This window comes from Canis lupus, chromosome 1 (genome assembly GCF_003254725.2).
Source record: "Canis lupus dingo isolate Sandy chromosome 1, ASM325472v2, whole genome shotgun sequence".
NCBI classification, from domain to species: Eukaryota; Metazoa; Chordata; class Mammalia; order Carnivora; family Canidae; genus Canis; species Canis lupus.
In genome coordinates this window covers 118,580,945-118,608,347 of record NC_064243.1, presented here as the reverse complement: position 1 = coordinate 118,608,347, position 27,403 = coordinate 118,580,945, and the positions used below count along the sequence as shown (strand labels likewise).

General features: G+C 58.8%; 1 protein-coding gene across 5 annotated transcripts in view; it reads left to right on the top strand.

Moving 5' to 3' along the window:
- Nucleotides 1-26,414, top strand: part of CHST8 (carbohydrate sulfotransferase 8) — a 130,132-nt gene extending 103,718 nt beyond the window's left edge. For all 5 annotated transcript variants that reach the window (XM_025425193.3, XM_025425194.3, XM_049095822.1 and 2 more), the window contains 2 exons: nucleotides 24,328-24,365; nucleotides 24,896-26,414. In XM_025425193.3, coding sequence (XP_025280978.1) covers nucleotides 24,328-24,365; nucleotides 24,896-26,005 — 1,148 coding nt within the window. In that variant the 3' untranslated portion in view covers nucleotides 26,006-26,414. The remainder of the gene's footprint in view (nucleotides 1-24,327; nucleotides 24,366-24,895) is intronic.
- The last annotated feature ends 989 nt before the right edge of the window (nucleotides 26,415-27,403 follow it).

The window sequence follows — 27,403 nt, the reverse complement described above, 5'->3', positions numbered from 1 at the left end:
GGTGGTGCTAAAACTCGCCCGTGGCCATGCTGATGGCCAGGACCTCACGGAAGTTATCCAGTTATGTGACATTATTGACAGACTTCACATCGTCCATTTCCAGGGACAGGAGAACAGAGTCTGGGGCCAAACCCTTGGAGAGTAATGTTAGGTGCTGCCCACTGTCCTGAAAGCACCTTCCCTTCTTCCAGTTGGCCAAGCTGCCTCCACAGGGTCCCGTTCTCGGAGATGTCTGTGGTGCCAGGCCCTAGCCTGGTTTTGATCACCTCATTGCTAATTGCTCTTGTTTCTTGGTCCACCTTATCCCAGCCAGAATCTGCCCTTTCTCTTCCATCACGCTCCTCGATCTGACATGATCCTGATGGATCTGAATCAGCTCTGCCTGTGACCTCCCCTGAATGAGAAGGGTTGGCCTCTGGCCACAAAATTTATTTCCATTTCAGCCTGTTGCATGTTGAGTTCCTTGGGAAGGCAGACTCCGAGGCAGAGATTTGTGTGCAAGAAGTTGATTGGGCTGATATTATAACAGGAGGTAAATTAGTTTTGGGGCCAACTGTAAACGTCTACTGTTATCCATTCCGAGTCAACGTGAACTGTTTCTGATACTCCTTTCCGACAGGGACCGAACAGAACACATTTGTCAGACCAGTGGTCGCATACCTGAGGCCATGGCAGTCTTCTCTCGCTGAGACACCACACCTGACACAGTGGTTACAATCAGGGCTGCGGCTTGTTAGAGTTCATGGTCATCTCCTGTCATCCTCCAGGACCCATTCCTCTTTTGTAGGGACAAGGCTGGTGAATTTCATGGCGATTTGTCGGTATGACTAGCCTTAAGCTTTGAGGTCTTTAAAGGTAGCACTAATCTCTGCCATTCCTCCGGGAACATTACCTTTGATTCAGTATCTTGGTTCAGGTCATACGGCAACTTTCAGAGGCTTCCACTAGGCATTCCTTACCAGGACAGCTCTTGTCCCAGGGGTCAAGGACATGGCGGTTCCACCAACTATATATCCAGAGACTGGGGGAAAATGATCACTGGGGTGGGAGAGTCTACAAACCCAACTTGAGCCAGACTTGGGCTGTTTATTACGTGACCTCTGTATGCCCTCACCAGGGAGGCGACAGGGAGTCTTCACATTGCCAAGGATGGAATCTCCATGTGTAAATGTCAACTCAGACAAAAATCTAGACATGTTTGGGTGTTCTCCTTCGCCCACAGTGTACACTTAACCAAATTAATGGCTCCAGGTCACTTTGGGGAAGGACCCAGGGAGCCTTTACTGTGCACTTGCCATGATGTGATAGAGTTCTACCTCTTGGGGACCTAACATGTCCTTCAGTCATTGAGTTCTGGATCTGAAAACTGGCCAAGCGATTATGCTCGTTTATTAGGATTCCTTTCAGTTGTATGTATTGGTCAACACCTTTGTTGGCCACCCATCCTTTCCACCCTTAGGAATGTCATGTTCTCGTAACCAGCCTCATAGCTTGCTGCAGGTCCGCTCCTCTTGGCTGCCACACTCCTCTTGGCCTCTTGCTGCTCACTGAGACTCATTTATGATGGGTAAGTGCCGCCACGTGGCTTCTGTTGTTTCCAGATCCTGTTATTCCCCGTCGGTGTCTCAGAATCCAGGTCTATAATGGCATTTCCCACATCCAGCCCTGTCTGAGTTCATTGATGCCCGTGCTCCTCTTACCAGTGAATTCTCTATTACTTTAGACAAGAGGGTACCTCCAGGCCCCCCCACAAAACATAGTCATGTGATGGGTTCTCCAGCCTTTCGTAGATCACTCTGGCATGATCACCTGTGAGAGCCCTCGGATCTGTTCCTCCAGGGTCTGCCACAGCAACTCCCACTAATTGTGTGGGCCGTGGCCTTCTCTGTGCCTCTGAGATCATCCTAGCAGCATGTTAGCATCATCATCTGGGGTCCTTGCCATGCTGTGTAATCCCTGCATCCCAGGAGAATACTCCCTTATAAATTATTCCTCCTTATCCAACTTTATGTTCTGCTTTCTTAACATCCTCAGAATCAAGTTTGGTGTATACTCCTGGCTCCTGCCAGGACCCGTTTCCTGGGCCCTTCACCTCTTTCTAGGTGTGGTCCTGTTCCTCTTCAAATGCAACGATCCAGATGTTCCCATCCCATCTCTCAGGGTCCCACTCCTTCTCAATCAGGTGCCTGACAGTGCGGAAAAATTAACCTTCCCTGCAGCTCTGCTATTCTTACCATGAAGACCTGGAACTGTCCTCCTGCTGGAAAGACTCGAGTCTCTTGCTAGGCTGCCAAAGAGGCAAGAGCCAACCAACTGCACTGTCTCTAAGTTACTATTCACCCCACCTTTTAATAGATTTTGGTACAACCGGTGCACTTGCTTCCGCCGGTATGCCATCCTACTTCACCCCCAGTAAAAATGTTAACAATTGCATTGCTGCGTCTTGCCAGGGGCTATGTGTGCTCCACCTACGGCCGGTTCTGGGCTCCTCATTGGTGGCTGGTTGCCAGGCGATTCAAATCTAACGATTCATCTTAGCATCTGCTCTCTCGGACCACCGGCACCACCTGTCACATTCCTGGGGGGTAGACTACGAGGAGGCGCAGGGAGTGTATGGTGGGGGCGGGAGGAGGTCCTGTAGGATGGACACCTGTGGGGGAAGGGGAGGAAGCATAATCGGGCAAGAGGAGAAGACTGTGATGGAGCCCACCACTCCTGCATGGAGCTCTGGAGTGGGGTTCGCCCTCTGCAGAGTTGTCCTGAATTAATGCAAGAGGTCTGAGCCTTTTTTACCCCACATCAGCCCATCGCTGTTTGCAGGCAGCCCCCCCCCCCCCGCCCCTCCCCGGGAAGAAGATGCGACCTTAGGCGAGGTGACCTTCCGTAGCCCAGAGTGATCTCTGGACAGAAACGTGGCTGTTAGTGGTCACTGGGCTTCCACAGCGGCCACGGCACCCCGTCTTCCCCCACCGTTCATTGGATGGCAGCCTTGACCTCTGGCTTCCAGCCCCCACTCGCCCGGCCCCTCCGGCCCCTGTAGGACAAAGATAGCCTGCGGCTTAGTGTGTCAGGGGGACAGTTTTTCCAAATTGCCTTCCTTACTTCAGGATCATTGAAAGTGAACTGTAGCTGATGCTAGTGAATTCAGTTCTTTTTTTCAGCTTTATAAAAGCTTTTTCCTTCCAGGTATTGCCATTTGGTTTTTGAGATACAAGCACGATCTCTCTGCAAAACTGAAATAGCATTTTTTTTTCCACATGGCACTTTAGAGTTCTAAAATATGTTCACACAATTTTTTTTGCAATTTAATTGAGGTATAATTTATATACAGGAAAACACATTCATGGTGAGCTTTGACAAATGTATACCATCACCCCAGCCGAGATATACAACATTCCCCTCACCCCAGAACGTTCCCTCGTGCCCCTGCTCACTCAACCCCCCCTTGTCCCCGTCCCCCAGGCAACCACCGATCTTATTCTGTCGCTAGAGATTAGTCTCCCCTGTTGTCGAATTTTATAAGTGAGATCCTACGGTGTGTACAGCATGGCTTCTTTTGCTGGGCCTGTTTGTGAGCTTCATCCACGTTGTCACATAGGTTGGTTGGTTGTTTCTTTGTGGTGGAGGAGCATTCTGTTGTATGGAAATCCCATAATTTGTTTCTCCATTTGCCTGTTGGTGGGCACGTTCTTAGAGTTTCTTGTCACGGCACAGCTGGACACAGGCAATCTGTCCCTAGTGAAGCGGAGGCAGAGGGAGGACCTGTACGCAGCCGGGCAGCCGGGCACGGCCGAGGCCCCGAGAGCCAGGAGGCCAACAGCTGCCCTGCACTCCAGCATCACTTAACTAAAGAACCCTAGAATCACTGGTGCATTTCATAATTTCTTCCAAGGTCTATATTCTTTCTAGAAAATGCCACTTGAGGAAGCATCCTGCCAAGCAGTATTAATTCTCCTTTTTAATTCAGGGTAATCGCAATTGGGCAAGATGGGCAGAGCGATCGTTTTTGTTGTTGTTGTTGTTGTTTTGTTCTGTTTTGCTTTTTTGTTTTTTTTGGCACATGCATGTCAAACGGACAATATATCATGACATCAGACATTTTGAGAAAATTGCTTTTCCTCCCTGAATGCCAAGTCATAAATAATTTCAGGTTGGGAAGAGCTCTGGTAAGTATGTGCTTGACTCCAGGGAGTGGCCTGTAAATACTGTGAGTCCCAGAATTAAAAAAAAAAAAAAAGAGTGGACAGATTTGTGGGGTCACTTCTAGTCTGGACCTTGGTATCGGCAGTGGTAGTAGATGCTGTGGGTGCCCCGCCCAGATCTGCTTTCCTGGCAGGTGTGCCCAAACCCGCCGCTGGGCACGCTGCTGGTGGCTCACAGCTGCACCCTTAAATCAGAGACTTGACCTCCAACGGAGGAGGAGCTGCTTCTGGAAGGTGATGCCTTCCTCCTGGAGGTGGTCTCCAACCAGAAACATGGTGCTTTGGAGGCAAGGGACAAGCCGACTGGCAGCGTTTGCTCCTTTCTCTGGTGGAAATGCACCCACCGTGGCCAATTCTGAGCTACGTTGCAAAACTAGATGCTAGGTTGCTCAGGGGGAGAGCCACATGCAAATAATAATGTTTATAAAGGCAAGAGAATGATTAAGACAGAACTCACTGTCCTGGCTCTCCCCGGTCCGGGTGAGACGAAATGTCTGCAAGGGGCACAGAGGGAGCCTCTGTGATCTCAATAAAGTTCTGTTTCTCAAACTGAGCTGTGATGGATACCTGAGCGCTTGTGTTCTTATTCTCTATACTTTATGTGTATTTTTATGTGTGTGTTTTATTTTTTATTTTATTTTATTTTTTAAAGATTTTATTTATTTATTCATGAGAGACACACAGAGAGAGAAGCAGAGACACAGGTAGAGGGAGAAGCAGGCTCCATGCAGGGAGCCCGGTGTAGGACTCAATCCCGGGTCTCCAGGATCATGCCCTGGGCCGAAGGCAGGCACCAAAGTGCTGAGCCACCCAGGGATCCTTATATGTATGTTTTATATTTCTTTATATTTTATGCATCATGGATTTTCTTTTGCACGAATGAAATGTTTCATGCCAAGAACAACTTGAACTTGATGTCGCCCACACATATGGGCCACGGCTTTTTGGTGAAGACCACTCTGGGCTTTGCCTGCATCCACCAGCTGGGCCAAGTACCACGTTCACAGTCCTTGGGTGTTCCGGGGTCGGGGAGAAGCGTGGCCCCCGGGTGGACATCGTCTTCTCGTCGGGATGGGCAGCAGGAGGAAGTGAATGAGGGCGAGGTGGCCAGACTGCCCTGCGTGGCGTCCCCTCCCGCCAAGAACCACGGGGACAGCTGCCCTCGGGCCTGAGGCCAGACCTGCGCTCACCCAAAGCAATTCTTCTTTGGACTCGGACGGGCTGTTAGATCCAGCCCATCCCGCTGTTCGATACTCTGCATTTGGGCCTTGAGGGGAAAAAAAAATCGTAGTCTGAATTGCCGCAGGCGCCCCACTTCCCACCTGCTGGGGCGAGCCATCAGCGCCCTCCTGTCTTCATTCCCGACTCCTCTTCCACCGTGTGATGCACGCGGCTCCGGACCTGGCTCCAGCCCCTCCCTGAGCCCCACAGGCTGCGGAAAGTAGGTCCACGACTTCCAGCCAGACGGCTCGCCCCGCAGCCCACGGTGCCCGGTGCCCCTTCTGCAGAACTTTCCTTCCCCGAGGTTCCGGGGGGGAGGGCAGGGGGCATTGTGCATCCGGCCCACACCCAGGCACCCAGAGCTCTGACTGTCTGACTGTGTGACCACAACCTTCACCAAGCCCGCGGGCTGGGTGGTTCGCCTGGCCCTGTCCTCTGGGACACGTAGCTGTCTTTGGGACAGAGCCACTGGTCTCTCCTTGTCGAGCTGGCGAGGCTGGGGCTGCACACAGGTGACTTGCAGGCTCCCTGGGAGCGTCTAAAGAAAGAAGTCAGGCTGGGAGGCGCACGGCCCACGGTCCGCACAGTCACGTGAGGGCAGTGGAGAAGTTCCAGAAGCTGTTTCTGAGAAGTCCTGGCTGAGGGCCACCTGGAGAGCCCCACCCCGAGTGGAGCACCCTGGTGGAGGGGTGCTGAGCACCTAGGAGCAGAGCCAAGGGCAGCCCCTGTTGTGTGCTCAGCAGGTCCCCACGGGACCCCCCGCCTTGCCACCACCTGCGGAGCACCATGCGGAAGCAGCAGGTAGAGAGAACAGACCCTGGGGTGGAGGACAGCTGGGTTCAAATCCTGGCTCAGCCACTTACCAGCTGCGCACCCTTGGGTGGCTTAACGTGTGTGCACCTCGGTTTCTTCGTGGTCCTGTTGGGTCGAAACAGCACTGACCCGTGGGCTTCTGTAAGGGCCTGGTGCTGCCAGGCTGGGTGGGGACCTGGCATCAGTCCCCTTGCTGATGATGGTGCCTGGGGTCAGTAGGAGAGCAGAGCCGGGGGGGGTCCCCCGGGAGGGACCCGACATCCTGCCAGCTCACCCCGCCTCTGCTTTGTGGCCCTGGGGGGCTGTGGGTGAGCGCACCGCCCTGAGGCCCCAGGCCGCTGAGGCAGGAGGCCCAGGCCTCTAGGTCAGGGTCAGACTCCCGGGAAGGGGAGGCGGAGGGTACTGTGCGGTGGCTCATGCCGTGCCGAGGTCGCAGGAGGGTCGGGGTCATTGCACACATCAGGCAAGGGGCCCTGGCACGCGCTCTGGATCTCCGAGGGGTTGTTGACTGCCATCTGTCCACCAGCTACGTGGCGAGCGTCCTGTAGGGCCTGAGGGCCTCTGTGGAGCCTGGAGCCGGGGCTGGCATCGGTCCCGGGTCCCAGGTTCCCCGAAGTGATTGGGGGACCTCGGTGCTCAGAGATGGGCGGGTGAGGGGAGGCCTGGAAGGCCCCAGACTCTGTGTCAGGGCGCTCTGCATGAGAAGTGGGGACCTCCCCGAGAAGGAGAGGCACAGAGGTCTGGAACCTGCGAGAGAAATGCTCAAGAAAGGTGTCCTGAAGGGGTGGTGACACTTAGGAGATCCTCTTGGAGTCTGTGAGTGGGGTCACAGGGGCCGGGAGGGGCCCTATCCGCTAAATTCAGTTTCTCCGGCTGCATGCAGAACTAGACACCCACACCAGGGGCTCTGGTCCCCACCAAAGGCACGGACGGGGATAGACCCTTTGTCCTCAGAGCCTCTTGGTCATTCCCCTCGGATTACCTGGGCCTGGGGGCCTGTCCCTGAGGAGGAGCCGGGGTTAGCGTCTCCCTGTGTCCTGGGCCACTTCTCTCTCCCCCAGGCCTCCAGCCAGGCCACGGAGGCTACCCAGAGAGGGACCCACGCCCCCACTGCACCTGCAGCCGGCGTCCTGCAGACCCACCTTCTCAGTCTCCCTGTCAGGAGTCCAGAACTATCGATTCTCTTAATTGGCTGCTTGCAGGAGGCCAAAGGAAAAAAAAAAAAAAAAAAAAAAACAGGCAAAGCGGAATGAAACATTCTTTCTGGCTCTCCACAAGCCTGCGCAGCAGAGCCTCACGGTTCCCCCAGGAGACCCCGGACACCAGGCGCCCAGCACCCCCGGGGAGGGCAGAGGCGGGATGGGCACTGGCCCGAGCCCCGCGGAGCCAGCCTCCCCTCCAGGACGGCACCCCCCGGCCCCTGCGGCGGCCCGAGCATTTCATTATGAGCTCAGATTATTATCAAGTACAAGGGGGAGTAGAGGGGACCTTATAAGCTCTCCTTTTAATAATGAATCCCATTTCCTCTTGCATTCGGTTTTCTTGCAACAGATGCTGTTGCAGAAAATGGAACAAAATGGAAAAGATAAAAAGGCGAGTAATTAACTGGGCCCAAAAGCCTCCCCAGCAGATGTCGGGGACGGCGGGGCAGGGTGCCCAAGGCCCGCCCACCGCACCCCCACCTGGCACGGCTGCCCGGCGGCTGCTTCGGGGACCCATATGTTCGGATGGTTCTCGGCTTGGCTTGGTGTTGGGGAAGCACGGAGCCGCCCCCCTGCTGTTCAATAACTGATGACCATTTTTCTCCAATTATACTGAAATTGAAGGATCCTCAGACGTAGACACCCCAGTAAAATAATTAGTGCTTAAAATGTTAATTGGGCTCAGATGCGCCTCTGCCGGTGGAGGCTGCAAGGGAGCCCGCGGGAGGGTGACCCTCCGCTGAGAGAGCTCTGCCTTGTGCCTCTGTGGGGCGGGGGGGGGGGGGTCCCCCCTGCCACCGCCCAACATGCTGCCCCCCGCCCCCGACGTGGGCAGCCTGAGGCCAAGAAGCTGGTGCCCGTGAGAACGGACAGCTGCATGGGACCTGCAGTGACCCCCCCGCTGGGTGAGGACAGGGGCACGCAGAGTCGGGTCTGGCCTGGACCCCGGCTCGTCCCTCTCCCCCGAGCCAGCGCTGTGGACCGGGGCAGGCCACCCCACCTCTCTGAGACGGCCTCACGCAAAACAGGGACAGTAAAACCAGCCCCTGCTGATGCGCGGAACAGTCCAGAACATGTCTTTGTCTGGCCCTTCTGTCCTGGGGCACCCACCGGGTCCCAGGTGAGCAGTTACAGAAGCAACGCTTACCCTTCCCCCAGGGCCAGGTGGGTTGGGGTAGGGGTTGGGGTTGGGGCAGAGTTGTCCTGCTGTGAGCAGTCGGGGGCCCGGTTCCTGGTTCCCCAGGAAGGTTCTACAGCCTGCATCCCATGCACAAGGGCTGCACCCACCACCCTCCCACCAAGCTTCTCACCGACTAGGGGACAACCCTCTCCCCACCCCTTGGACAGGAATTCGCTGTCCCTGCCTGTGAGTTTGCCCCCCGTGTGCACCCCAGGTCCGATCTCCGCCGAGACGACACCCCTAAGAGGCGCAGGCGCCTGTAGGCCGCGCGTCCCGAGGAAGTGCACTGGGATAGTCCCTGTTCCGTGATCCAGCACATAAGAAGATTCCTTCATCCCTTGTTGTCATGGGAAGTATATATATTAACTGGTTAATATTAATGTGTTGGCAGATTAATATTAATATCCGAGCCGATTCATACTTCACAAGGCAAGGATGTTGACGAGCCCCGCACGGCCGCGACAGCTGTCGGGTTTGGGCCGTTCCCGGGGGAGGCGGCCTCGTCGATGCTGACCCCCCGTGTGGCGCCTCGTCACGGACCCCGTCGTTAGCCGTGTCTGTCAGGCCTGGCGTGGAAGCGTGTTTGGATTCTGATTGTGGCAATTAAAATCCCTGCCATCCAAGGCAGCATATTTTATCATTTAAATAGCATTTTACATTCTCCTAACATATTTTCCCAGTAACATCGTTAAATTAGGTGATAAAAGGTTATTTCTTTGCTTCTGAAGTTGAAATACGTTACCATTATCCCTTATCTGCCTGGAATTAGAAAGGTTTCGGTATTATACATTCTAAAGGTTTCATTATCAAAATTTGCCAGACTTTAGAAAACAAACAATTCTTTTTTTTTTTTTTCCTTTGTTTTAATCAAAGATGGACGGAGCTTTCTTTGTCTTCTGGCGTTGGAGATTGCTTCCAGGGTTCGGGGGAAAGGGAAGTTTTCTGCAGCGGCCAGAGATGTACTCTCGGGGCTCAAGGGGGACCGCTGGGGAACCTGGCTTACCTCCGGTTGGCAGCTGCCACCTGTGCCACCTCCAGGAGAGCCAAAGATGGTCAGGAAGGCTTGGGCTTCTTGTCCCTCTTGCCCAGAAGGAAGGCACAACTAGAGGTTGCACGTTTAGCCAGTGGGGCTGGACTAGGGCCTGTCTGTGGGGTGTGGCTTCCCCACCCGTCTCCTGTCCAGCTACCCACCTGTCCAGCCCTTGCGTTTGCCTGGCCTCCATTTCAGATTCTTTCCTCTGGACCTCGAACCATCTGCCCACCATCCACCTGTCACCCACTCACCATCCATCCACCCACCCACCATCCACCTGTCACCTGCCATCCACCTGTCACCCCCTCACCATCCATCCACCCGCCCACCATCCACCTGTCACCTGCCATCCACCTGTCACCCACTCACCATCCATCCACCCGCCTACCATCCACCTGTCACCTGCCATCCACCTGTCACCCACTCACCATCCACCTGTCACCCACCATCCACCTGTCATCTACTCACCATCCACCCACCCACCATCCACCTGTCACCCACCATCCACCTGTCACCCACTCACCATCCATCCACCCGTCCACCATCCACCCACCAGCCTAGCTGCGGCCAATGTGTCCCCTGGGGGCCATCTCCCCATCACCATCCCTGTGCTCCATCACATCTACATGGAAGACACGTCTTGCACAACACACGAGCCTCCCTCTACCCTGATACCCACACCCACACCCCCCAGTTAGCCGTGCCCTGAGCAGGGGCTGGGGCCACACACTCTGTGCCCAGCATCCCTGAGTCCCCCTGTATCCTGACTCCTTAGAGGCAGGAATGTCTCTGATGTGGCATTTTAGGCCGTGGGCTCTTGTGTGAACACGTCCCTGCCTGACGGGGACAGCACGTGGGCCCGGAGAGCAGCCGTGTCCCCCTGGGGACGAATAGGCCTTCCCTGAAACTTGACCCGTCCCACCTCTTCCCATCCTGTGTCCCAGGGCATTTCACCAATGAGGAGGCTCCTGCTCTCATGGACTTCTGGCCAGATGGGAGCTTGAGCTGGTTTGGGGGGGACAGTGCCGCTGCCCTGTGGTGGTCCCCCGAGGGTCTTCCCACGCCATCTCCAGCCTCTGCCCTGCTCCCGGGGCCAGCCGGGGCCAGATGTTGGGGGCCCGAGTGACAGCGTGTGAGCCGAGGGCGGGCCCCGGGGAAGCAGGGCTGCCAGTTTCTTCCTGAACCTTGAGATCGACCCCAGCGTCCCGGGAGGCCTCTGCGCAGGCGAGATCACCCCCTGCGAGGGTTGGAGTGAGAGAAGGCAGCGGGGGGCACCTGCCTGCGGCCAGGTTGGCCCTCGTTCTCCCGAGGAGCTCAGGGCTGCAGAACTGCCCTCGCCCGGCCCGGCAGGCCTCTCCCCACCCAAGACGGGGCGGCAGACTGGAGAAGGGTGGCCTCGGCATGTTCCAGAAGCTGTCCTGAGCGCAGAGGAAAGGCGTAACCCTCGAGAGGATGCCTTGCCCTGACCGCACGCTCCCAGTTAGGGGTGTGGCAGGGCAGACAGTGGCCGAAGGCTGGAAATGACGCCCCCAGGGGGTCCCCCCACCCGTGCGCTGCCCCCAGCACCCAGGAGAGTGCCCTTTCGGTACATTTCTAGCTCTTCCCCACCGTCTCCCAACCATGAAGTCTCACAAAAGCCTCAGGCGTTCAAAGCCTGCTGCCCCGTCCACACCCCCCATGCGTCCTATGCCCCCCGCCCCACCTGTGCCATTACACAGCACCCCTCACTCTGTGACCTCCTCCCTAACAAACACAAAACATGCTCGTTGCCGTGGTAAGCTCCCCCGGTGTGATTTATTGCCATCATCACGGTATTTTGTTTGCAGCTGTAAACCTCCAGACATAAATCAAGTCATTAGAAGGAATGACGTTTAATTCTGCAGAAGATGCCTCGGTGGGCTGAGCGGCCCTCACCCAGCCAGCGAATCATTCATTCTAGAGAGGTCGGCCCCGAACACACGCGTCCACGGGCAGCCCCTCATCTGCAACCACACACAGGCGCTGCAAGCCAAAGGCACAAGCCCAGCTGCTTTTGTCCCTTGGAATAGGCTCCGTGCGACTGCAAAGACATGCCCCAAACGCACGCCGGGCAATCCGGACGGACGGGAGCCTTCATTCCGCAGGAAGAGCCCGCAGCGGGTGGGGCCGTCTCCCAGCCTGGGATGGCTTGCGTCGCCCTGAGAGCTGCCGCTGGTGGCACTTCAAAGGAGGCAGGGGAGCAGCTCGGAACTGTCTTCAGCTCTCCTTGCACAGAGACCCCCGCCACCGTGGAGCAGCCGTTACACGGGACCGTATTCTATGTGCAAGACCGGAGCATCCGATTTCCAGGAGACACCTGCTGAGCTTGAAGGGAAGGTCCAGGGAGCTCAGGACAGGGCTCCCCAGGTCCCGGCAGATGGTGCCTCTCCTAGTTAGGGAGGCATCCCCAAAATGCCCGAGAGGGGAGGGGCCTGAGGGCCTCAGCTGAGGGATTGCCTTAAAGACTTTGGCAAATTCTCAGCGCACATGACAATTGTGAAAATCCGGGATGACATTTCCAGGGTTTGGTTCTACTTAATATTCCTGTGCTCAGAGCTAATGAGGGTGTTGTTATGCGGCGTTATGTTGACTGCGCGTTTCAAGGATGTTGGAAGTCGGGGGGCCGGGATGCCTGGTTTGTGGCCGGACAGTTTTTACCCACGCTCCGCACTGTTTTCCAGCTGGGAGCTCCTCGCTGGGAGCCCCTCGTGTCGCGGGGTCCATGTGGCCTAACTCCTCTACTTATCTGTCCCCCCTGGACTCCCTCTGACAGCAGGTGGGGGGCAGGTGTTTTTGTGCCCTCCCCCTCACACCCCGACTCCCCAAGCCCTACAGCGCTCCCCCTCTTTCTCATCTCCCTGCACTACCTGAGCTCAGGCACCCCCATCCCTCACCTGCACTAGGATGCAAGAACCCCACCTGATTTTGCCCCTTCTTTAGGCTTTACCTTTCTCTCCGTTCCCCACTTGCCTCCAGAAGGACCCTCGAAGATACAGCCTGCAGGGCCTCTCTGCCGTCTGTCCCCTCATATCCCAGCCACACAGTCAGTGCCCCTGAACCAGTTACCTTCTGTGAGCCGGGGGGAGGTGGGGCAAGGGATCTGTGGGTCTTTGCGGAAGCGTGTGATGCCCGGTGTGGAGCCCAGCCAGCACGCTGTGGTGGGGCCGTGAGAGGATAGGATGTGTGCTCCCCAGGATGGCCCGGGGTTGCTGGGGTCAGCCCACAGCCAGCCCAGTGTGGCCCCCAAGGCGCCGGGCTGCACAGAGCCAAGGTCAGGCCAGCCAGAAGGGAGAGGAGGTGGGTGTTGGCTAGATATCCAGGGACGGTGGGTCCCCACAGTCAGCACCCACCAAGGCCGAGATTAACGCCGCAGTCCAGGCCTCGCCCCTGAGAGAAGCCGGCCAGAGGCTTCCTGAGCTGCTGGTGGCCCAGTCCTTGGCCGGACCTGACTTGACGTTCAGGCCTTGCCCTGGGCGTCCCCTCCTGTCTCCCACGTGGACTGCAGCTACCCAGACCCGTGGCAGGGATCACCTGGATTGACTGCCCGGGCCCCCCAACCCCCGAGGGCTCCGAGCAGCTCCGAGCAGCTCCAAGCAGCTCCAGGCTTCCTCTTGCAAACTGTGATCGCCAGAGGTTCTGTGCTGCTCGGGGACACGCGGGATGACCCCTGAAATGCAGTCGCCATTCAGAGATCTCTGTGGCCTGGAGGAGAGCCCGGAGCTGCAGCTGCCCGTGCACGTTGCTGGGGACCGGCCGGGGACGAGGGCTCACTGGCCAGTCTCGGGGCCCCTCGGGGTATAATCTGTGGATAGTTTTGACTGCGTGTACACGGCCTCCGGGGCATCTTCCGAGAACCAACCGGAGCATCCATCCCCGAGCCCCTGGGCAGCCCCCTTGCAGCCCCACCTCCCCCAGGGGAGGGGGTCAGGCTCCTCAGCCCCCTTGAGGCCCCACCTCTGGGATCCTGACCCCCTCTCCCCTGGGTGGGGGCCGGTGGGGGGCCTGGAGTGCCTCCCTGAGGACCAAGCGGCTCTTGCCTCAGGTTCAGGGCTGCTGGGGAAGGGGGTGCTCCAGGGAAGCATCAGCTGGAATAGATTCACTTCTGTGGCTCTCGGGGTATCTAAAGCAGCAGCTGTGACGGGTCTGACAGCCACAGGCCAGCTCAGTAATTGACGCCACAGCCGGAGCGACACATCCTGGAGCCAGCTAGAGCTGGGCCGATCATTATCTTGTGCCTGGGCCACCACAGTAATGAGGCTGCCCCGCCGGCGGCCTCCGATGGCCTCACCGGGTTCCAGCCAAGGAGCACCTGTCACGGGGCCGGGCCAGTTGATGTTGCTGGCACTTTCCCCGCAAACAGGCAGCCCTCTCTGTTTCAGGCTCCAGCGTGACGCGCTCCTTTTTATTTCTTGGAAACCCCTAGTAGGAATTCATCAATACTTAAGCCAAATTAGACTCCCGACAGCCAAATGGGAGGAGTCCCTCTTGACCCGGTCCCCAGCCCAGACACTGAGCCGGGGCTCCCGGGGGCTCTGGCCTCGGGCCGGGCCTGCTGCTGGGGCCCCGGGGATGGGCTGCCCGCGGCCTGGACCCTGTCCTCCCTGCCGGCTCTCCGCCCTCAGCGGGCCCTGGGCAGCCACAGGCCTGCGCTCCTGCACACGCACGTCTGCCCCAGCGCATCGCCCCTGCCCTCTGGACCTCTACACTCGGAGGCCCTCGGGCATCTCAAACCCAATGAGGATCCGCTCCCCCTCTCAGGAAACGGCTCCAGAAACCAGAATGTGCCTTAGTCTGCGACCGGGCAGTCCCCAAGTGGTACTGACCCAGCGGCCTACAGGCCCTGGCTTGTGCCAGTCCCCGAGGGCCCAGCCCCATTTCACCTAAGTGGCTTGAAATCTGCCGAGGAGGTGTTTACACCACAGGAAGCAGCAAACACTACAGACCAGGTCCTCCCCACCGTCCAGGGAACCGTCACCAGCACACCGCCCTGCTTATGCTCCCTGAGGTCTTCCTCACGTCTTCCTCCTCCCTCGACCATCACCACCGGGGGGGAGCCAGGCCTTGGACGTCTGTCTCCACCCCAGACAGTGGCAACACCACCAGCCCACCAGCCTTTCTGCTTCTGTCTTCAGTTCTTCATGTCAGAATGGTCCTTAAATTCAAGATAGCTCCTAGCTTAAAGCCTTTGTAGACTTCCCTTGGGCCTTAAGAGATAAGATCAGGTGTCCGTGTCAGGACCAGAGGGCCCTTGCTTGCTGCCCCTGCCAGCCACAAAGTCCTACCATTTCCTTCTTTTTTCTTCTTTTATTTTTTTATTTTTTATTTTTTAAAGAATTTATTTATTTATTCACGACAGACACAGAGAGAAAGAGAGAGGCAGAGACACAGACAGAGGGAGAAGCAGGCTCCATGCAGGGAGCCCAATGCGGGACTCGATCCCGGGTCTCCAGGACCACACCCCCGGCTGAAGGTGGCGCTAAACCGCTGGGCCACCGGGGCTGCCCTTTTTCTTCTTTTAAAAGATTTTGTTTATTCATGAGAGACAGAGACACAGGCAGAGGGAGAAGCAGGGTCCCTGCGGGGAGCCAGATACAGGACTCGATCCCAGGACCCCAGGATCGCACCCTGAGCCAAAGGCAGACGCTCAACCACTGAGCCACCCAGGTGCCCCAGGCCTGCCATTTCTTGACACCCTTCAGTCTCTGTGTCCCTTCAGGTTCCGTGTCCCTTCAGTTTCCATGTCCCTTCAGTGTCCATGTCCCTTCACCCGTAAGGCCCATTTCTACCAGGAAAGCTCTCATTACACCCAGATGCCAATTAGCTGTCACTACCTTAGGGAGGCGTCCCCCGATGCCCTGGACTTGCTGACATCCCCTGCCCCCCGCCGCCTGCTGCTCACCCCATTGCTGCCACTGCATGTGGCATTGCTGTGCAGTGCCTCGTTTCCTTGCTAGACTGTAAGCCCCAGGAGGGCAGGGCCATGACTGTCCCATTGGTGGCCAAGACACTGTCACCAGTGTGTGAGACACTTCCTGGCACATACAGGTGCTCAGTTGGCGTGGAGCGAGTGGACAGAGGGTGCTGGCCAGCGTGACTGCTCGGTCACCTGATCTCGCCAACACACCGCAGGGGAGGCAGGGACGGCCACCAGGGGGCCCCGCGGCCTTGCCAGCGAGTGTCATGGGCTTGGTTCCTTCTCCTCTGCAGCAGCTTCCAGGAGCTCCTGCTAATCCCTCCAGGCTCGTGTGTTGAAATAACACATGAAGGGAGGAGAGGCACGTCCCCCACATGTGCCATGTACGCTCAGCGACTGTGTACAGACGTGAACACGCATGCTGCCCACGCAGCACGCCCCGGGATGCATGCGCAGATGGCATGATGCAACCCTCGGTATGCACATCGGTTCCGTGTGACACGCACATGCGGGGGTCCAGTGCAGTGCACGGCACCCATTGGGGGGAGCTGTGCAAACCCCCGATCGTGGCAGGAATCACCCCCCAGCTCTGACAGAGGAGGGCTTTGGAGCAGGAGCTGGGGACCCCTCCCTGTGGGCAGGCAGGCGTACGAGCTGGTGGGGGGAGCGCTCAGGGACATCGCACCCCGGAGGATGGGCAGACGGGTGGCTGTGGAGCAGCAGGACAGCTGTTGGGCTTGCAGACCGGCTCGCCGGCTGGCTGACTGACAGGCAGTGCCGAGGCCCCACGCTGACGGCTGCAGGGGAATTCGCAGCCACGGCTGGGCTGACGGGGAACTACCCGGTTGAATCCTGGATCCTAATCACGGAGGCCGGGGAGTGGAATCGCTAAACAAAACAAGCAGTGGTCGGAGCCGTCAGGTGCCCATCAGCCCGAGTCGGGAAGATTCGCGCTTCCGTCCTCGGCAGGCGGGTCCCAGAGTCCCCGCTGCGCAGGAGCCGGGCTCAGAGAAGCTCAGCCGCTACCGAGGGCCGAGGGGACCGGAGATAGGGACCCCGGGAAGCGGCAGCTTCCCTCCCACGGGCGCTCTCTGTGCCAAGCACCGTGTATGTTGCATTTGCACGTTTAGGGAAATGGTGTTTTTTTATCCCATCTTACAGATGAGGGAACGAAGGTTCACTGAAGCCAAGGGGTTTGTCCAAGGTCACACAGCTGTGCTCTTGCTCTCGTTTCTTTTAGAATATAGGACCCCTTGGTACAAGCTGCTACTCAGAGCTGAGTCTCCAGGCGAAGGGAGGGGAAGCCAAGGGTCAGGGGTTACTGTGTCTTGAAGCAACTGGGAGAAGCCCACCCACAGAGGCTGAGGCAGGAGGAGAGGGGCCTGTGGAGGTGCCCACTGCCCTGCCCAGGAGCACCCCCGGCGGCCTCCTGCCTCTGCCCCGGGCCTCCTGCCTCTGCCCAGGGCCTCCTGCCTCTGCTCAGGGCCTTCTGCCTCTGCCCCGGGCCTCCTGCCTCTGCCCCGGGCCTCCTGCCACTGCCCCGGGCCTCCTGCCTCTGCCCAGGGCCTCCTGCCTCTGCCCCGGGCCTCCTGCCTCTGCCCCGGACCTCCTGCCTCTGCCCAGGGCCTCCTGCCACTGCCCCCGGGCCTCCTGCCTCTGCCCAGGGCCTCCTGCCACTGCCCCGGGCCTCCTGCCTCTGCCCCGGGCCTCCTGCCACTGCCCCGGGCCTCCTGCCACTGTCCCGGGCCTCCTGCCTCTGCCCCGGGCCTCCTGCCTCTGCCCCGGGCCTCCTGCCTCTGCCCAGGGCCTCCTGCCACTGCCCCCGGGCCTCCTGCCACTGTCCCGGACCTCCTGCCACTGTCCCGGGCCTCCTGCCTCTGCCCCGGGCCTCCTGCCTCTGCCCAGGGCCTCCTGCCCCTGCCCCGGGCCTCCTGCCCCTGCCCCGGACCTCCTGCCTCTGCCCAGGGCCTCCTGCCCCTGCCCTGGGCCTCCTGCCCCTGCCCCGGGCCTCCTGCCCCTGCCCCGGACCTCCTGCCTCTGCCCAGGGCCTCCTGCCTCTGCTCAGGGCCTCCTGCCCCTGCCCTGGGCCTCCTGCCCCTGCCCAGGGCCTCCTGCCCCTGCCCCGGGCCCGCACTCCAACCACAGAGCCTCTGGGAGCCCCGTCTTCCTGCCCTGGGCCCGGGCCAGCAGAGGTGGGCATGGCTGTGGCTGAGGCTGGTCTCCTGGCCAAGCACGGAGGCCGAGCAGAGAATTTAATGAGTTGGATTTTCCTGTGATCACAAGTGAGAATTTAAGACCCTTCGGTGAGGCTCCTTGCATCTGAATTCTGTGCCTCGAGTCCAGGCTGCCCGCTAATTGCTGAGTGTGTTTAAACTTCAGTTTTGCATCTCATCTGCATAAATTAACAACCTGCCCAGAGGAAGGGAGCAGCTCACAATGAGGCATCGAGGCCGATGGGGGGGGGATGCCGCTCCAAAGGGCAGAGTCCGAGCTGTGGGAGAAAAGCCAGAAGAGGTGTGGCCGCCCGCAGGCCACAGGCCCTGTCCCCGTGCCCCCCAGTGCCCCACGGGTGGCAATGGGAGGCAGCCAGTTGGGTGCATTGTAGATCTGACCACACTGCCTGGGTGGGGGTGCACAGACCCCTCAGCCTGGGCAGCTCCTGTCTGCATCTTGCCACATGCTGGCAGCCGCTGTCCAGACTCCCAGACCTTTCCCAGGCTGCCGGGCTGAGGGGAGCAGCTCCTCCAGGGGCTGGCGGGCTCCAGCCGGAACCCTGGGCCACTCCTGCTGGCAGAATTCCAAACCCATCCTCACCTCCAGGGGTGGCTCTCCATCCAGCCAGCGTCAGCCTTTTCAAGAACATTTATTGAGCTCCTGCTGTGTGCCAGGCGTGTTGCCAGATTGACACACACAGAGGAGACATGGTCCCTGCCCAAGAACATGGAGAGTTTACACAGTCCTTCACCACTGATCGGATCACCCAGCCTAGCTGGGGAAGTATTTTCTTACCTCCTCCGGGCTGTTCCTGGCCCTCCCCCACAGTGCCCTTAAAGCCCTCCGAAGTCACACCCCCATGTTATGGGTTGAATTGTGTCCCTTTCAATTATGTTGAAGTCCCAACTCCTGGGTGACGTTATAGAGTCTTTGCAGATGTCTTCAGATTCGGATGAGCTCGTTAGGGTGGGTCCTAATTCAAAATGATGTCCTTGGAAGAAGAAGAAAAGGGACAGGCACACAAGGGAAGGGAAGACAGCCGCGTGCGGGTGGGAACAGAGGCTAGACTTCAGTGGCCACCAGCCAGGGAACATCTGGGGCTGCCAGAAGCTAGAAGAGTCTGCGGAGGGAACACGGCCCTGCTGACACTTTCATTTCAGGCATAGCCTCCAGAACTGTGAGAGGATGAATGTTATTTTAATGGCTTAAAATACCAGCCTTGTGGTACTTTGTTACTGCGAGCCTCAAAAAACCAGTGTACCCCTTGTGATGGTTGATTCTGTGTCGACTCGACGGAGTTATAGTGCCCAGATGTTTGGTCAAACACTAGTCCCGATGTTACCGTGAAGGTGTGTTTTTTTCGATGGGGTTAATATTTAAGTCAGTAGACTCCGAGTGAAGCAGATTAACCACCATGTGGGTGGGCCTCATCCAATCAGTTGAAGGCCTTAAGAGGAAAGACTGGTCCTCCAAGGAGGAAGGAGTTCACCCTCAGACTCTTCCCTGCGTCTCCAACCTGCTGACCTCCTGCAGGCTTCGGACTTGCCAGCCTCTACAACTGCATGAGCCCATTCCTTTAAGTAAATGCCCCCCCATATGTATTCTAGTCATGGAGGACTAATTGAGCCCCTCCTTCAGAACCCTTCCAAGTTTCCTGTGGAGTGAGGGGCCTGGCTGTTCCCTAAGGGCTTTCTCCCCTGACCCACCGGGCTGCAGTTTGTCCTACCAGCATCCCTGCCTCACACCTTGCAGCTCACCACCACCGTGTGAGGACCCGGACACCACCCAGCCGTGCGGGCTGCACCCTGGCACACACACCTTGGGTGCAGGAGCTGCTTCTTTCCGAGTAGGACGTGAAAGGGCAGAGCAAGGCAATGCTGCTCATCCACCAGATGCACCTGCCAGGGAATCTGGGTGGGCCCAAAGCTTGGACTCTGTGTCTCACACATGGTGGAAACCCAGATGCAGCGGGGGCCTCGTTTCCAGTGTCTTCCCTGGCTCAGGCCAGCCGAACCCCCTGGAAGCTTCCCAGCCTGAGGGGCACGCGAGTAGCCATCACAGATGCTGTGGCCACACAGGCTCAGCCACCAGAAGACCCAGGACGTGGAGAAGGTGGCAAGGAAACACAGTTGGGTGTAGGTCTGAGGACCCAAGGACCACAAGCTGAAACTGCACAGAGCAGGGACTGTGGACTCACGCCCGTGTCCTGTGGCCCTGCTGGCCCCTTTGGGACAGCCCTGTCTGCCCCCAGGCCGCAGTGTTCAGAGTGGCAGGACCCTTTCCCCACAATCAGGGCCTGGGGCTTGGGTTTGAGAAGCCAGATTAGCAGTCACACTCCCCAAACATGGTCCGAGCAAGGGCTCATGTGACACTTCCAGCCCTTTCTAGGAACTGGGGTCCTGTTTTGACCCATGTCGGTATTGCTGGTCTGCACAGCCTGACCCCCAGTGGGTCCTGGGCATCAGAGATTGGAGCTTTTGAATTGAACCCAGCAGATCTCCCTGCAGTGACTTTGGAGAGAAGTAAGCAGCAGCCCCGTCCCCAACAGCCTGTGAAGCCGCCTCCACAGCTCTGCCCCAGAGCCAGGCTGCGCAGCCTAATAATTATAAGAAACTGGCCATGCAGGGGGTGCCTGGGTGGCTCAGTCGGTTGAGCATCCGACTTTTGATTTCAGCTCAGGTCCTGATCTCAGGGTCCTGGGATCGAGCCCCAAGTTAGGCTCCACACTCAGTGGAGTCGGCTTGGGGATTCTCTCTCTCCCTCTGCCTCTCTCCCCACTCACACAGACACACACTCGTGCTCACTTGCTCTCGAATAAATAAAGAAGAAAAGAGGGGTGCCTGGGTGGCTCAGTCAGCTGGACGTCTGCCTTCAGCTCGGGTCATGGTCCCTGGATCCTGGGACCGAGCCCCATGTCAGGCTCCCCACTCAGTAAGGAGTCTGTATCTCCCTCTGCTGCCCCTTCCCCCCTGCTTGTGCGCTCTCTCTCTCTCTCTCTCTCCAATGGATAGATTAAGAATCTTTAAAAAAAAAAAAAAGGTTATGCATCCATTTTCCATCTTTATATGAAAAAAGAGAGAGAAGGAAGGAAGGAAGGAAGGAAGGAAGGAAGGAAGGAGGAAGGAAGGCAGGCAGGCCACAGACACCATCATCAGCCTTTGCCGCCCCTTGGCAGGTAACCCAGCAAGCTCTTCAGTCAAACACGCTGAAGAAAACCCTGAGCCAATGAAGAGTTCACAGTGTGGAGCCCACTTGGCAGTCCCAATAACTCATGCCTTGTTTATTCTCACCAATGCTCACTCTTATCATACAGCATGTGTTTCCACCGCTCTGCAAATGTCATCTGTCCAGAAAGAGAAAGTGGTTGGTTTGTTTTTTTGTTTTTTGTTTTTTTTCCACCGTGCAGGGGATGGAGCTCCCTCACAGATTGTTAACATTATGTTGAAAGGAGAAGACAAGTAGCTCAGACGCTGACATGGAGCATGTACATGACCGGCCTTGGGATTCCCCTGTCGCAGGGTTGGGGGTGGTGGTGGGGGGCTGTGAGGGAGACAGCGGAGGCGTGTGGTGGCGTCGGTGACATTGGATGGGACAGGAGGCTAGGGGTGGTGGGTGGCTTAGGTTGCTCAGCAAGCCCACCGTTTCTGCCTGGATTGCGCATTCATTCGAGGGCTGGGAAGGGGCTGCTGGTGGTTATATTGAAGCTGAGTCCTCCCCACCACCCCATGGCACCGGTTCTGGTGGGTTCTCCACGGGTGTCGCAGCAGCAGGGCTATTAGGTGCCCTTCCCGGGTCGCCCCCCGGAGCTGTCCAGAGTGCTGAACGCAGCCCCCACCCTCAAGGCGCCCAAGGCTGCTGACCTTCATGGGCTCCGAGCCAGGGGTGGTCTTTGCTTTGGCTTTTATCCAAGCCGTGCAGGGAAGAGTAGCTTCCTCTGCAGAAAAAGTAGGGACGGGGGGCCCCCCGGAAAGGGGAAGAGCCTGTTATGTTTCCTCCCTTAAGTTTCCGTCCTTATTCCAAAATGGCACATGGGATAGGGTCAGCCTTTGCCAGATGAGCTACAGTAAGTTTAAAAGTCGATAAGATACAGCTTGTGGCAAATTCAGGGTCTAGCTAAGATCTGTTGTTGGGTTTCCCACAAGGCAATTTTCTTTTCCAAGGGGGCAACAGTGGCCACGTTGGCTAAATTTATTGGATAAAAGTGGCCAAGAGGTCAGGGACACCCCCAGCCCCACAGTCTGTCCAGCAAGGATGTTCCCTCCAGCCTTCAAGTGGGCCAACCTGGAAAGCCCGGGACAGGCCCCACAGCCCACCAGGCCCTCCAGGCTGCGAGGACAGTGCCAGCGGGAGGCCACAGCGGGAGGCCCTGACATCTCCATAAGCACATCCTCATCCAGCTCCACCGGCTGGCAGGATGCCTTTTGTGAGCGGCTCCGGAGTCCCACTCCTGGCCAAATCTGGCATGACTCATTTGCTCCCGAAAAGGAATATAAATAAGCGCCACCGTACCTTGACAAGTTGACAGGATTGACAAGCGGAGTAAATTCCTGTATCTGAGACTCTGAGGAGGAGAGGTGATTTAGCAGAGCCAGCTGCCATCACCAGAAGAAAATAATTAAGGAAACCCAGCAGCGTGGAGGAAAGCTGAGTGTGCCGCGGGTCCCTTCTGCTGAAGGGATCTGTGATCGCTAGGCTGCAGGAGGAAACCCTCCCGTGCCAGAAAGAAATCGGCTCAAGAAGCTCATGCTGGGATGAGGCCAAGCAAGGGGGTGGCCGGCACGAGGGAAGGAGGCTCTGAGCTGAGTGACTCCAGTGAGGGACTCAGTTCTAAAGGCCTCCTGTCTCAGGGTCAAATACCCACTGCTTGCACCCCATACCCCGAGGAGTGCAGCCAGTCCTGCACGGAGCTTCCCCTCAGCCTTCATGGAAGAGTCTGGAAGCCCTGTTTCAGAGCTCCTGCACATGTACACACAAATTGCCGTAAGCTTTGGAACGCCCAGGAAGATACGGACACTCTGTCCTCTGCCCAGGGAAGGGCACACCCCTGTTCCCAGCCCAAAGGGATCCAAGTATTGCAACAGAGGAAAGATGCACCCTGCCCAAGTTCCACCTTTGTTTCACCTTTGGAACTCGAAGAAGTTCCCAGTAGGCTCAGGGAATGCAGGCTTTCCCTCCCAGGGGGACCTCGCGTCCCCACCTCCTCACTAGCTGGTAGATGAAGGGGATGTATAGGCCCAGGGTCTTAGCAACGGCTGAGCCTACAAAACCGGGCCTCATGGAAAAATTGGCAGAGTCCCTGGGTCAGGGACTGGATGTCCTCTCACCAGCTGGGTTCCAGCCGCTGGACCTGTGCCAAGGACACGGAGACAGCAGGGGATGTGCTGGGCCCCCAGAACATCTCTCTCACACAGCCCAGAAGCAGCCAGAACTCGGTCAGGTGTGCCCCCATCGTGCCAACCGGAAGTTCAAGCCTTCTTTTCTGTAAAGGTTGGCTGGTTCTAGATTGTGACTGTGGCTTTTGACAAAGTCTCAGAATACAAACAGCCACTGACATGGTGCAAAGCTGGAAGGGCCCCTGGTGCCTCAATGGCCAGGCAGGGATGGGGGAAGGAGGCCAAGACTCCTAAATAGGTTCCCCAAAGGAAATCCTTGTGCTTTTCTAGGGCCTCCCGCAAAACAAACCGGATGATGAAGCAGAACCCTCCCCTCTGGCCAAAGGCTCACTTCCCCAGGGCTTATTGTCCTGGGTGACTTCAGTCCCAGCCTAGCTAACGGGCCCCCTCGGTGGGAAGGGGGGACATTGTGGAGTGTGGTCAGCAGTGCACTGATCTGTCTCCATGGCCCTCCAGTGACAGGTGCTTGCTGCACAATCACTCTGTGCCTGGGCTCTGCTCAGCCCTTTGCAGGAGAGCAGGATGTGGCCAGCTCATGCCCGAGTCCCAGCGCCAGCTGAGTCGGCCAAAATCCCAAAGCAGATGCCTAGGTTAGGGGAGTGCCCAGTCCGAGGGAAGGAGTGTGTTCCACTCCCCTGCCTGTGTGTGCAAGGGGGTGGATGTGAGTGTGTCGTATTCCAAGTACAGAAAGCCCACGTCGACTAGAGCAAGGGCCAAGGGGGCATAGAGAGAGGATGGATAGGACTTTCTGAGGGTCCTTTCCCCATGCCTTAATGACAGTGAGGTTGTGCGGGGGTGACGGGGTGGCGCTCCGTGGTTCCCGGCTGTTCCACTGAGCAGGTAGGCACCTCTGGAGACCTTCCAGGTCACGTCGGGAGGTGAGACCCTGCAAATGTCATCACCGACTGGGAGCCAGTGGGCCCACATCTTGCTGCATCCCCATTTTCCGTATGGGTAGGAGCGTGGAGGGGCTCTCACACTGAGCCTTTCCCACCCGGACCTGCCTTTTCCACCCCAAGTGGCCTCCAGCCCTGGGGGCGGGGGGGGGGGGTGTGCCCAACCCCCAAGAGCACGTGAGCAGGTCTTTGGGAGCCACTGTGGTCCTTCGCTGCTAATACTGTCCTCTCTGCTTTTCAGGAATAAAGTTCAGCATCCGGCCGCAGCAGCCCTACAACGTGAGTTCCGAGAGTCCGATAAATCTCAGCACCAGCAGCCTGGGGACGGATGGGGAGGGCAGGGAAGAAAATCCGGAGCTCGTGTTGAATCTATTCATGGGAAGAAAAATGTGCGCGGTCCTTCCCAGGAGCCTTGGGAACAAAGCCCAGGGCTTTGGACCCATGAATTTCCCCTTCCTGTTAGCTGGTGGCTTTGGACTTGTGCTAATAGAGGCAGTAAATCCGCGCCAGCCTCCTTAGGCCGCCAGCCCCCCCATCCCTGCCCGCACCCCAAGCCAGGCAGGGCTTCCTGGGGGGCCTGCGCCATCTCGTGGCTGGAAAGACACTTGCACCTCTGGCCGGGAGACCCTGGCCAGCTAGGGGCGGGGCCTTTCGGGGACTCCGACCAGAGGGGTCACGTCCTCCGGATCGGCTGGTGTCTCCCCTCACAGGCCACGGAGGGGGCGGGGACCCCGGCCATAGCGAGGGCCTGACCCGTGTGACCCCCAGTGCCCCGTGCACCCTGATAACCACTTCTCTTCCTGCCCCAGGACCTCCCGCCTGCCAGCTCCCAGGCTGGTGACCTGAAGGCGCCTACAGAGAAGGTCCCCCGAGACTTGTCCAGCCAGGCCCCGAGGGGCTTCAGCCTGCTGGGGCCTGGCCGGCCTCAAGCCCCCCTAAACACGGGGGCCCGGCTCCGGCCCCGGCAGCGCCGCCGGCGGCTGCTGATCAAGAAAATGCCAGCCGCCGCCGCCGTCCCGGCCAACGGCTCCTCCTCCGGCGCCCTTGCGCAGTCGGCACCCTGGGCGCCGGGCGGCCCCGGGCTCAGCCTGCAGCAGAGCCAGCAGGAGCGCAAGCGGGTGATGCGGGAGGCCTGCGCCAAGTACCGGGCCAGCAGCAGCCGCAGGGCCGTCACGCCCCGCCACGTGTCCCGCATCTTCGTGGAGGACCGCCACCGCGTGCTGTACTGCGAGGTGCCCAAGGCGGGCTGCTCCAACTGGAAGCGGGTGCTCATGGTGCTGGCGGGCCTGGCCTCCTCCACCGCCGACATCCAGCACAACACCGTGCACTACGGCAGCGCCCTCAAGCGGCTGGACACCTTCGACCGCCAGGGCATCCTGCACCGCCTCAGCACCTACACCAAGATGCTCTTCGTGCGCGAGCCCTTCGAGAGGCTGGTGTCCGCCTTCCGCGACAAGTTCGAGCATCCCAACAGCTACTACCACCCGGTGTTCGGCAAGGCCATCCTGGCCCGGTACCGGGCCAACGCCTCCCGGGAGGCCCTGCGGACGGGCTCGGGCGTGCGCTTCCCGGAGTTCGTCCAGTACCTGCTGGACGTGCACCGGCCCGTGGGCATGGACATCCACTGGGACCACGTCGGCCGCCTCTGCAGCCCCTGCCTCATCGACTACGACTTCGTGGGCAAGTTTGAGAGCATGGAGGACGACGCCAACTTCTTCCTGAGCCTCATCCGGGCGCCGCGGAACCTGACCTTCCCCCGGTTCAAGGACCGGCACTCGCAGGAGGCCCGGACCACGGCGCAGATCGCGCGCCGCTACTTCACGCAGCTCTCGGCCCTGCAGCGCCAGCGCACCTACGACTTCTACTACATGGACTACCTGATGTTCAACTACTCCAAGCCCTTCGCGGACCTGTACTGAGGCGCGGGGCCGTCCCTGGTCCCTCGCCTGAGCGCCGCGATGGGTCCGGGCACGTGCGCCGCGACTGCTCGGTGCCGCGGGCCCTCGGCGGGAGGGGAGGCCTGGCCCTGAAGGGGGCCCCTGGCCTTTGCCCCATCCCCACTTCCTCACTCTTCAGCTGAGGAGGCCGCCGCGGGTCGAGCAGGACCGCAGGAGTCCCGGCCGCGTAGACCCGGCTCGGCTAAGAGTCAGGACGACCAGGGGATTCTGAGGCCCGGAAGCCGAGGGCCCCAGCGGTCAGGGACCTCCTGCGGTCCCTTAGCCATTGCCTTGAACCAAACCACATGGTTTGCAGCTTTTCTATGACCCCGGGGGGTGGGGAGGTTCCCTTGGAATGAGGTTCCAAATAAAGCACATGGTTTCCAGAGTAGCGGTGTCTACACCTCGTGTTGGTCTACACCTTCTCCAGGCTCTGGCGGCTCTTTCTCCCTCCCCAGGACGGCCTGGGCCAGGCGCCTGCAGGTCCCGCCGCAGGGTGGCCCGGGCTGGGAGCGGCCTGGGTGAGAGGGGAGCCGAGGACCTGGGGGCCCCCGTTCAGGGCCGGCGACCCCCCCTCCCACTCAGGCTCCTGAGGCCAGGACGCGGTCCCCTGGGTCCTCTGGTCTCCGTATCAGCACATTTATATGAAAAGGAGAAGATCGACCCCATCCCTGTGGAGGCCCACGGGGGTCCCCTCTTGGTCACTTTGCGGGGGGCCCTGGGAGGACTGCCCGAGCTCTGTGGGCAACCTGCCGAGGGGGGCTGCCCCTGGGGTCAACGGGGCACAGCACGAGGGTCTCAGCGGGTGGGCCATGGCCGTTCCCCTCTCTAAGCACGGCTTTATCTCGAAGCTGTCCTCTGCAGACCCCCAGGCCCTGGCCTTGACCCCTGGCTCCGTTCACCCAACCAGACCACTTAAAGCTTTCGGGACCGCCCACCCTTCTCCACCCTTCTAGAGCTTCCGGTGGGCCTGTCTGCAGATCCCCCCAGGAGATGGCTCTCCATCTGGGAGATGGGGGGATCCCACTCGTTGGGGGAGATCCTCCTGGGCCCTAGGAGGAGACCCTGCTGGTCCCAAGGTGGACGTGCTGCTGGATCCCAACCAGCTTCCTGCTCCATCCCCCTTTCTGCCTCCACCGTGAGCTCTGGGAACTTAGGGGGACCAAGGAACTGAGGTGGCCTCCAACCTGCTCGGGGTCACATGCATCCGGAAGCCCGAGCTCGGAGAGGGCCCCCTTCTCCAGGTTCCAGCTGGAGTGGCCTGGCCATCTGGCAGGAGGAGCTCAGAGGGGTGGGAGGGAGGCCGTGGTCGGGGCCTGAGGGGCTGGCAGGTGTGGAGGTGGGGAGACAGATGCCAAGAGGCTCCGAGAGCCAGAGAGG